Source organism: Aphelocoma coerulescens, chromosome 17, assembly GCF_041296385.1.
Source record: "Aphelocoma coerulescens isolate FSJ_1873_10779 chromosome 17, UR_Acoe_1.0, whole genome shotgun sequence".
Taxonomy (NCBI): domain Eukaryota; kingdom Metazoa; phylum Chordata; class Aves; order Passeriformes; family Corvidae; genus Aphelocoma; species Aphelocoma coerulescens.
Genome location: NC_091030.1, coordinates 8,268,215 through 8,277,626, shown reverse-complemented (window position 1 = coordinate 8,277,626; position 9,412 = coordinate 8,268,215). Strand labels below are relative to the sequence as shown.

The window sequence follows — 9,412 nt, the reverse complement described above, 5'->3', positions numbered from 1 at the left end:
TCCCAGCTGAGGCTTTGGCCCCAAAATGCTGGATAAACACAACTCCACCAACACAGGCTGCAGGAGCTGGCTGTGCTGGTTACCTAAGTAGCCCCAGGTGGCTTGTCCCAAGGTCCCCCTGTGCCATGAACAGGAGAGCTAAAGCTACAGGAACCATGGACCTGACCCAGCCTCCGAGGGCATCTACATTCCACAGCTCCCGGTGAGGGATCCAGGAGCTCTGTTGGTCCATCACCCCAAAGCACAGGGGAACCCCTTTTATCTGACTGGGAAAGGGGTTTATGTCCCCCAAAGAGGGAGCTGAAGCCTTTCAAGCCTTCCCAGCCCCGTTCCAGCTGCAGCTCACCCACCCTGTGGCTCTGCAGAGGTTTTACAGGCCTTGGAGAGCGGCAGCTCCGCCTTGCAGAGCAGCAGAGACGCGGGACAGGCACCATCTTTCGGCCAGTGCTGCCCATGACAAGTGACAAAACGAGCCCGACAGAGCCCTTTGCCTCCGTAAGGGGCATTGCAGGCACCGGGATGTGACCAGGCTGAGCCACCAGCACGGCAGGGAACTGGCAGCAGTTACCCAACGTGATGCTGTTGTGCCACAAGGGCATCTCAAGGGGACAGGCCCGTGAGTCCCACTGGTGGGTGGCAGTGAGGACACCACACTCCTAGTGCTGCTGTAAAGCCAAAATCTGGATTTTCACACAGTTGTCAGCCCTGTTTGAGCATCAAGGCTGTGCTGATACTAACTGCTGCCTGGTGGTTTCCACCTGGGACATCACAGGGTCAGGCCAGCACGAGCTGAGCCTGCAGGAACACAGGGGCAGGGACAGTCACATGAGGCAGAGCTCAGGCCCCAGGCAGGTTTTTGCTGTCACCCCGTGCCAGCTGCGAGAGCTGGGGGAACTCACCTCTCTGGTCATTGAGCCCTTTGGTAGCACAAGTTTGATGCCTGAGAAATTCAGAAAAAGGAGACAGTTCAAAGTGAGAAAGTGAACCCATAAGAGAAATCCACTCAAAGGGGAACCTTAGTGCTGGCTTGACACCCTGTGTGTGCCAGTCCGTGGTGTTCCCAGAGTCAGAAATCACTGCAGAAGAGAAGAAGGTTCTTCAGTATTTGGCAAGAACAGATAGGTCCCTTGAGCCACCACCACATGGTGACACCACTGGAGAAGCCTCTAAGATGAGTCCTTTGCCTGGCTTGGACGGCCTGACAGCCTGAAGAAGGTCTCCCTCATGGTGCTGAAGCATCTGTCAGTGAGCTCGGTGACATCGTCTGATGTCAGCCCTTTGGTCTCTATTGGAGGCAGAATCTCAACCTTGATTTTGCCTGGGGACAAGAGAGGAGCCTGTAAGAAACTCACATGCCACAGGAGCTCTGTTCTCTGCCCTGCTCCCCACCCTGGACAGCCCCAGCACAGCCCTCAATCCCTCCCAGGGCTTCAGGCAGCCATCCCTGGAGCACAAGCAGAGTTAGATCCCAGCTGTGCCACCCCCAATAATCCCCCTGTGCCCCAAACTGCCATCCCAGCCAGAGCCTGCCCAGAGCAGGAGAGGTGGTAACCGATTTTTAATGAAAACATCCCTCAATGTATTTAATTACAGCCTTTCCTGAGTTAACCCAGCCCAGGCTCTGGTGCCAAGTGCTTTGAACTGCCTCCAAACATCTCCCAAGCAGGGCTCCTCCTGTTCACACCAGCTCTGCTTCCCTCCCACACCCTTGCAAACCAGATCTCCACACAGGACAACAGCAACCCTGTCTCCAAGTGACTCTTTGTTACCTGATGTAAATAGCTTCGTCTTTGGGTTATAGAAGGTGGTGAAGGAGGAGTACACCACAGGGATCACTGGGACCTTGAGGAAGCAAAGAAAAAGAGGAGTTACTGGCACTTCAGCAGCTCAGGGCAGGCCAGAGACAGGCAGTGAATCCCACACAGCAGAGCTGGCCTGGCCTGGCTCTCAGACACACAGGGTACACACAGCCCCACAAACAACACCCACTTCCAAAGGCTGGAACAAGCAGGAGTCAAATGGAATCAAAACCACTCCCCAGAAATGCAGGGCACAGGGATACTCAAGGAAGCAGGGCCAAGTTCCACTCCAGCCTCAGCTCAGCACTGGCTTTTAGGGCTCCTCATCACAAGTGAGGCTTCAAACCCCAGGTATTTTCTGTCCTGCAAACAAACACTGCAGGATGCCTGTTCTGACAGGCCTTGCCTGCTGTACAGGCATGTGTCTGGGGCAGGGCAGCTGCTCTGCTTTCAGTTTCTAAGAAAAGGAGTCACCAGTTGTTATCAGTTGCTCTCAGGGAAGCTTCAGACAGACACAGGGCCAGGAGGGCAGGCAGAGTTGTTGTTCCAGTGCTGGTAACACAGCCAGGATCTACAGGCGGTGACTCAGGGGGGTGTAGCAGAGGCGGGGAGCACTTCCATGTCATCCTTTCCTCCCAGAGCTGCCAGGCTCTGCCTTGGCTGCATCACCCAGGCAGGAATGGGGATGCTACAACACAGGCTACACCCTGGACTTGGCCAAACAAACCCAGCAAGAGAGCTGGCACCTCTTCCCTTTCCCAAAATCCCTGCTGTAACACCTCTCCTGGGGAAACCAGTTTTCCCTGAGGCTTCGAGTCATCCCTGGCACACTGCCCCAGCACCCTGCCCAAGCAAGCACCCTGCTCCTGAGACAGCTCTGGCTGGCTGAAGCTGTTTGCCTGCTCCCCCACTAACTGCTCATGGATGCTGTCATTTGGGAGAGAAAAGATGTACCAAGAACTGCTATATGGCTGCCAGGGAGGCAACAGCTATTTGCACACTGAGCAAGCCTAGATGTTGCTCTAAAGCACAAGAATTAACAATCCTGAATCACCACTATGCTATTGCAACCTGGGGGATTGAGAAATGAATCAACAGCTTTGGGTTTCCCCAGGAAAGCATCCAGTGGGCTCCCTGCCAGGAGCGAGCTCTGGGCTGCAGCCATGCCCCCAGGAACCCCTGATCACAGGCACTGCCCTGCCATGCTGCCAGGAAAGCCTGGGATAGGGATCAAGTGTGCCTGTCCCTCACACTCCTCCCTCCAGAGGGGATACCAGGACTGGGGCGGGCAGGAGAGAGGACAGGGCAGCTCTCCACGGTCTGCAGCCACTCATCCCCAGAGGGAATGGAAAAGGCTCTTGGCTGCTGCTGGGCAGCACTTCTGACACCTAACGGTGGCTTACCTGAGCAGGTGTTACCTGGGAACACAGCTCACCTGAGAGCAAACAAGCCACACGCTGCATGACCAGTGTGCAGCACCACTGCAAAAGCACTCAGGGTTCCCATGGGGGGGCAGAGCACTGTTACCTGTGCCTGGACAGCGAGGTGAAATGCTCCTTTCTTGAATGGCAGCAAATCCCCAGTGCAGTTCCTCGTGCCCTCTGGGTACACCCACACCTTCACCTGCACATGGAGAGACAAGGCTCTGCTCCACAAATCCACTTGCAGTGCTGGGAGACACCAGCCAGCTCTGCCGAGAGCTGCAGGTGGCTGGAACTCCGGGTGAGCCAGCACCAGGAGTGCCACAATCCCCCCATGCCACCCCACCCAGCCCCACAGTGACACTCACGTTGTCAGCCACCATAGTCTTGGCCACCTCTGACATCACCATCTTGGCGCTGCTGGTGCTCTTCCTGTTGATGAAGATGATGCCACCGAGGTAGATGATGAGCCCCACGGTGCCCATGTACATCAGCTCTTTCTTGCCCACCTGGACACAGTTGTCGGGCAGGACCTCCATCAGCCCTAATGGGATGGCAGAGGGCAAGACCCAGCAGTCACCCCCCCTGCCTGCACTCAGGTGGGACAAGGACAGGGGGACCTTGTTTGTCTCTGGCTTCTGAGAGCAGGAGGCTTGGCACACAGCAGTTAGTGGGGCAGGGTGGCTGCAGGTGATAGCAGGACCCCTCAGAAGCAGCTCATTCCCCAGCTCCACAGAGCCCAGCAGGGCCACTGACACACGTGCTGGGCCAGCACCTCAAGGACAGCATTACCTGGGGGGCTGCACAGGTGTGGGATTGGTCAGAGTGACAGGAGACCCTTCCCACAACCAGCACTGATGGGGAAGCTGCACCAGGGGCTGCTTGTCCAGGAGGTACAAGCAGGACTTCTCCCAATGGTGAGCAGGAGAAATCTTCCCTTCCCTCCCACCAGCTCCTCACCCATCATGTCGAGGATGCTCTGATGGTTGGACACAATGATAGCAGGGCCCTCCACCTTGAAGTTCTCCAGTCCCTTCACCTCAAACCTCAAGCCAAAGAAATACTTGAAGGTCCTGACAACAGCTCTGATGATTCTGCAGAAGAGAAAAGCAGTCAGCAGCAGGGCAGGGAGATGACAGGAGCTGCTACACCCAGTGGGGGCAGAAGACGACAAGAGCAGCTCTGGGACACAGAACCTCTGGTCTTATTTGCCCTGTGATCCACCCAGGTGTCTGCCCTGCATGGTACCACATCCTCCAGGAGTGCTGTTCATTTGCCCTGTTCAGTGCCATGGTTCTGGGCTGCCCTGGTGTTACCAGGCTCTTCTTCCTGCAATCAGCAGGGCCCCACAAGTTGCTCAAACAATTCTGCCAGGAGCTGCCACTCCCCAGCACATCCAACATCCAAGGAAGGCTCTGCCAGTTCTGCTCCTTGCAGTGCTGGAAGATGCTGCTGAATGATACAAACAAACCTGGGGTGCCATTCCCTCACAGGGGCCCAAGGAAGGCGAGGAGTGAAGGTGAGAAACGCTTCCCTGCACAAGGCAAGGATGCAAGCAGCAAACAGGGTGCTCCCCACACAGCTTGGCAGAGGCTGGGTGCCCCCAAGCAAACCCACCCTCAAGCTTTTGCCTGCCAGTTCCCTTTCCCAGTGGAACTACAGGTCTGACAGAGCTCCCAGCTTTTCCCAGCTGGGAGACTCCAGCAGCTCTATTCAGCCATGCCAGCACTGCAGCACATTTGCATGCCCTTGTCAGCCCATGGGAGCAGGGCCCATCTATGCCACCCCCTGACCTGGGGACTTGGAGACCCTCCAACTGGGCCAAAGGACACAAGCAGAAGCTGGCAGAACACAGGGGCTATTTTGGGCAGGGGAGCAGCCATTTACCAGGACAGGTGGCAGAAGAGCCTGCACGTGAACAAAGCTCCCAGGAACAGCCACCAGCTTGGCTCTGCTCTCCCCTGGAGCTGATTCCAGAGCTGACCTGCCCTCCAGCAAGCACCTGGATGTCCTGCCTCAGGGCCACCTGGCAGACAGGGGATGAAACTTTCCTTCCTGCAGCAGGAGACTGAGGGACAGTGTCAACTCTGTCCCCACCACGAGGTCCAGCTTGGGAACTGTGCAGCACCATTCCCCTAAGAAGCATCCTTGTCACTCCGGTGGAAGGTGAGCACATGGACAGCATCTCATCCTGGACTGGCAGCAGCTCCCAGCATCTGGACTCTGAAAGTCTCCACAAACTCTTGAGCCACAGGACTTTCCCCAGCTTGCTCCTACCCACAGCAGGGTTCACATCCCCGTGGGGTGTCCCCCCATGCAGACCACCCGAGCTCGCTGTGACACTGGAGTTCAGGCCAGGCCAATGCCCCGAGGTGACACTGCTACCAGTCCTCATTTCAACTCGCTGCAAAGAGCCACACCCAGGGAGGTGCATGGAATGCAGAGTCCCCGAGCTCCACAGCCCGCTCCAAGGTTACAGGGGGGCAGTCCAGGTGAAGACACGGGGTTACAGGTGAGAAAAGGCAGGGTGACACAAACCAGTGAGGTCGTGGGGGATGCCAGGCCACCAGGGTGACCTAAATCACACTTCTCCTCCCTTCTGACTGCCAACCAAAAAAGAGGTCATCGCTCTGGAAGTCACAGTGCTCACTGGCTGCCGGGAGAGGCTGGTTACACATTACTCAAGAGCAACCATCCAGCTTCCTCCTGCCAGCCTGAAGCCAGCCTTTCCTTGCACAAGATGAGGCATGAGCCACTGAAAGAGGCAAAGGGGCAGAGCTCAGAGCAGGCAAAGAAGAATGGGGTGACCAGCAGCCCTGCTGGGCTGGCCACGTCACCCATAGGGTTAAAGAATGGATCCAAGTCCCCTCCGATCCCACAAGAGGCTTCTCTGCTGGAATCAATGATCCAGACGTGGAGCAGCCACAGCTGCAGAGAGCTGTAAAACCAGTGCACTTATTGCCAGGCACAAGGAGCACAAAAATGACAGGGAATGTGACTTTTCAGTGCATCCCTAATGAGTGTGAAAGCCAGCAGCCCCCAGATTCACATGCTCTGCTCCACAGCCAGCCACAGAGGCTTGCTTAGGATGCTCTGATTTTCAAGGACTACTGAAGTCTGCTTACCAGATTGGAAGGTCTTGCAAGACGTTTCACCAGTGATAAACAGTTCTATCTCTATCAGACACCCTGGGTAACCTCTTCCAAGTCACACCAGTGGAGCCAGCAGCACAGCAAGAACGGGGTGTTCTGCACCACGCAACAACACCATTATCACTGCCTGTCCACCAGCACATGCTCTGCTCCAGCCCCATTTCCCAAGCTGGAATAAGCAGTCTGGGATGGTGGAGAAATAGGGAACTCACTGGATCACCTCAGCCACGGACCTCCCAGGGGCTGGGATACATCACCAGGATCTCCAGCCAGTGCCACTATGTGGAAACAACAGGCTTAAGTTACAGGAAAAGGGCAGTTGTGGCCAAAATTTAGCCCTAGGTTTCAACATGAGGAGTTATCCAGTATAAGTTCTTGTTCCCAAATAATTCCTTGAAGTTTACAGAAAATTTAGACGGTTTATTTTTGGGGTGAAATAAAAAGATAGTGTTTCCATCACTGACATCATAAATTCTCCCAGCTGCAGTGCTGGCTGTGTGTTGGAAAGCTGCTCCAGAGTGAGCCAAGGCAACCAAAGCTGGAGAGAGAGCCAGGCTGGAGATCCCAGAGCAGACTGCTGGTCCCAGTGCCTGGGGCCATGGCACCAGCTGGGATGGGCAGGGCAGAGCCCTCAAGGCAGCACATCAGTGCCCTGTACCCGCTCCCTCCACCCTGATTCCTATGTGTGAAAGCCACACTGCAAAGCAAAGTCCAACTCCACCTGCTGAGATGCTGCCAACCTTTGATCTGAAAGGATGTGTCTTAAGGCTCTCCTTTCCCCTGAATCCATACAACCTGGCATGGACACGGTCAGCACAGGTAAAAAGCTGCCTAGGGGAGAGCAAAACCAGGAAATGAGCTGTCCTGTGCTGCCAGCAGAAGAGCCTGCTCTGCCCTTAGAATGTACCTTGGCATGGAGAGGAGGTGCTGGAAGAGAGCAGCCCCTTGGCCCCTGCCACGTGTGTCCTGTCAGGGGACACAGGGCCGGACAGCAGCTGCAGGAGAGCCGTGCCCTGGCAGCACATGGCACACAGCCTGCCAGCCTCTGCTCCTGGGGCAGGAAACACCCTGAACACAACCACCTAGGCATGACAATCAAAAAGGGCCTTCTGGAGATCATCTAAATCGGCCATGGCAGGGTCACCTACAGACACAGGTGGGTTTGGAATGCCTCCAGAGAGGGAGATTCCTCACACTCTCTGGGCAGCCTGTTCCAGTGCTCTACCACTCTCAACAAACACTGCTCTCCTGTGGCTTTCCCAAAAAAAAGCCACCCACCACCACCACCTTCCAGGCGCTTCATCCCCAAACGCGGCTCCCCGAGGGCTCTGCCATGGGCCAGGACAGCCCTCCCTGAGCCCAGAGGGGACTCGCGGGGCTGCGGCTGCCACGGATGTGACAGAGGCCACCACCACCCCAGGGGCTCGGGGCAGCGGCGGGGGGTGACACCGCTGTCCCCAGCGCCCGTTCCCCCCCCGGTGCCCCCTCACCTCATGTTCTTGACGGTGCGGCCGCCGTTGACCAGCAGGCAGGCGGCGGCCGCCAGCGCCGAGGACACCAGGCACAGCAGGCAGTAGAAGCCGATGCGCAGCGCGAAGTTGACGGCGGGGCTGAGCTCCATGAGGACGTGGAGCAGAAGCAGCACGGCCGTGCCCCAGAGCAGCCACCCCAGCTCCATGACGGCTCCACCCGCACCCGCCGCCACTACTGCCGCCACCGCCGCCTCCTCCTCAGGCAGCCCGCGCTGAGCCCGCCTTATGTGGGCGGCCCGGCCCGGCCCGCCGCTCCCTCAGCGGGGCGGGACCGGCTCGCAGGCAGTGTTCCCTATGGAGCGGGGATTCCTCCGGCTGCAGGCCCGGCCGGGTGCCCATGGCAAGGGGAGGAGGGAATTCGGTCCGCTCGTGGAGCGCTGTGCCGGTTCGGTCCCCCCATGGAGCCCTATGGGGGCTCGGTCCCCCCACGGAGCTCTCTGGGGGTTTGGTACCCTCATGGAGGGCTGTGGAAGTTTGGGACCCTCACGGAACCGTGTGGACTTTTGGGACACCCATGGAGCCCTGGGGGCGTTTTGTCCCCTCATGGAGCCCTCTGGGAGGTTTGGGACCCTCATGGTGCTATGTGGGGGTTTGGTGCCCTCATGGACCCCTCTGGGAGGTTTGGGACCCTCATGGGGCCACGTGGGGGTTTTCACTCCCTTTGTGGTGCCGTGGAAAGTCTTTGAGGTCCTCCATGCTGTGAGGGAGTTTGTGTCCCTCAGGGCACCGTGTGAGGTTTTGGGACCCTCATGGACCCTTGCCCACCTTCTCTGCTGGTGCTTGATGCTGGTTTTCCAGCTGCACAAACATGCTGAGCAGGATGGAGCTTTCCCTGCTGGCACTGGGGTTAGGATAGGATCAGGCCCTGAAGCTCTGTGGGTGCAAAGCTGTTACAGGAGATGAAAGCGTCTGCTGGAACCGACACAAACCATTCATTGACCTCGGCTGGTTTTGCAACACTTTTTATAGTGAAACTCAAGTCCCACGAGTCTCTATGGAGACTCCACTGGGGTAAAGATATGACCCTGCGGTTCCGAGCATCCCTTTAGCATCTGGAGCTTTGCAGCTCCTGGAAAAATCAAGGAAAAGTGTTATTCCTTTTAAAATAACCCTTGTTCCCTCAGCTGTCCTTGGATTCACCAACAGAGATTGCATCCTGTTCCCAAATGAGCTGTCACAAGAACAAGGAGAGCTCACTGCACTTTCCCTGCCCCGCAGCAGCTTTAGGGCTGGAAGCAGGAGACAAGCTCCTTCTCTCCAGAGAGAGCACTCCCTGCGGCTGCCAGGCAATGACATCTCAGAGCTGGTCTCATGATTCCAGCTAATGCCACAAAGAACCCTTATTGTATTAGCATCACCACACAGCATTGGATTAATCCCCCCGGCCTGTGTTGTGTGATCTGTTCAGGGAGCCTTGCTCCAGCGCCGTGCCAGCCAACATATGCCTGGGAAGTCACCGAGACCTTTGCAGCTGAGCAGACGCTGGGCCCGGAGCGATTCTGTGTTAT

General features: G+C 56.9%; 1 protein-coding gene across 1 annotated transcript; it reads right to left on the bottom strand.

The window, feature by feature from the left end:
• Positions 1-966: 966 nt before the first annotated feature.
• Positions 967-8,115, bottom strand: AGPAT2 (1-acylglycerol-3-phosphate O-acyltransferase 2). Its single transcript, XM_069032116.1, has 6 exons — positions 7,863-8,115; positions 4,181-4,314; positions 3,589-3,764; positions 3,327-3,422; positions 1,770-1,842; positions 967-1,318 (listed from the first exon to the last, which is right to left on the bottom strand). The coding sequence occupies exons 1-6, from the start codon at positions 8,048-8,050 to the stop codon at positions 1,167-1,169; spliced, it is 819 nt and encodes a 272-aa protein (XP_068888217.1). The 5' UTR covers positions 8,051-8,115; the 3' UTR covers positions 967-1,166.
• Positions 8,116-9,412: the final 1,297 nt, after the last annotated feature.

Excerpts from the sequence above, each read along its gene's own strand:
- AGPAT2 (XM_069032116.1), bottom strand. The coding sequence starts at position 8,050 with ATGGAGCTGGGGTGGCTGCTCTGGGGCACGGCCGTGCTGCTTCTGCTC. Across the intron at positions 4,315-7,862 it reads CGCACCGTCAAGAACATGAG|AATCATCAGAGCTGTTGTCA; the intron begins GTGAGGGGGCAC and ends TCTCTTCTGCAG. Across the intron at positions 3,423-3,588 it reads AGACTATGGTGGCTGACAAC|GTGAAGGTGTGGGTGTACCC; the intron begins GTGAGTGTCACT and ends CTCCATGTGCAG.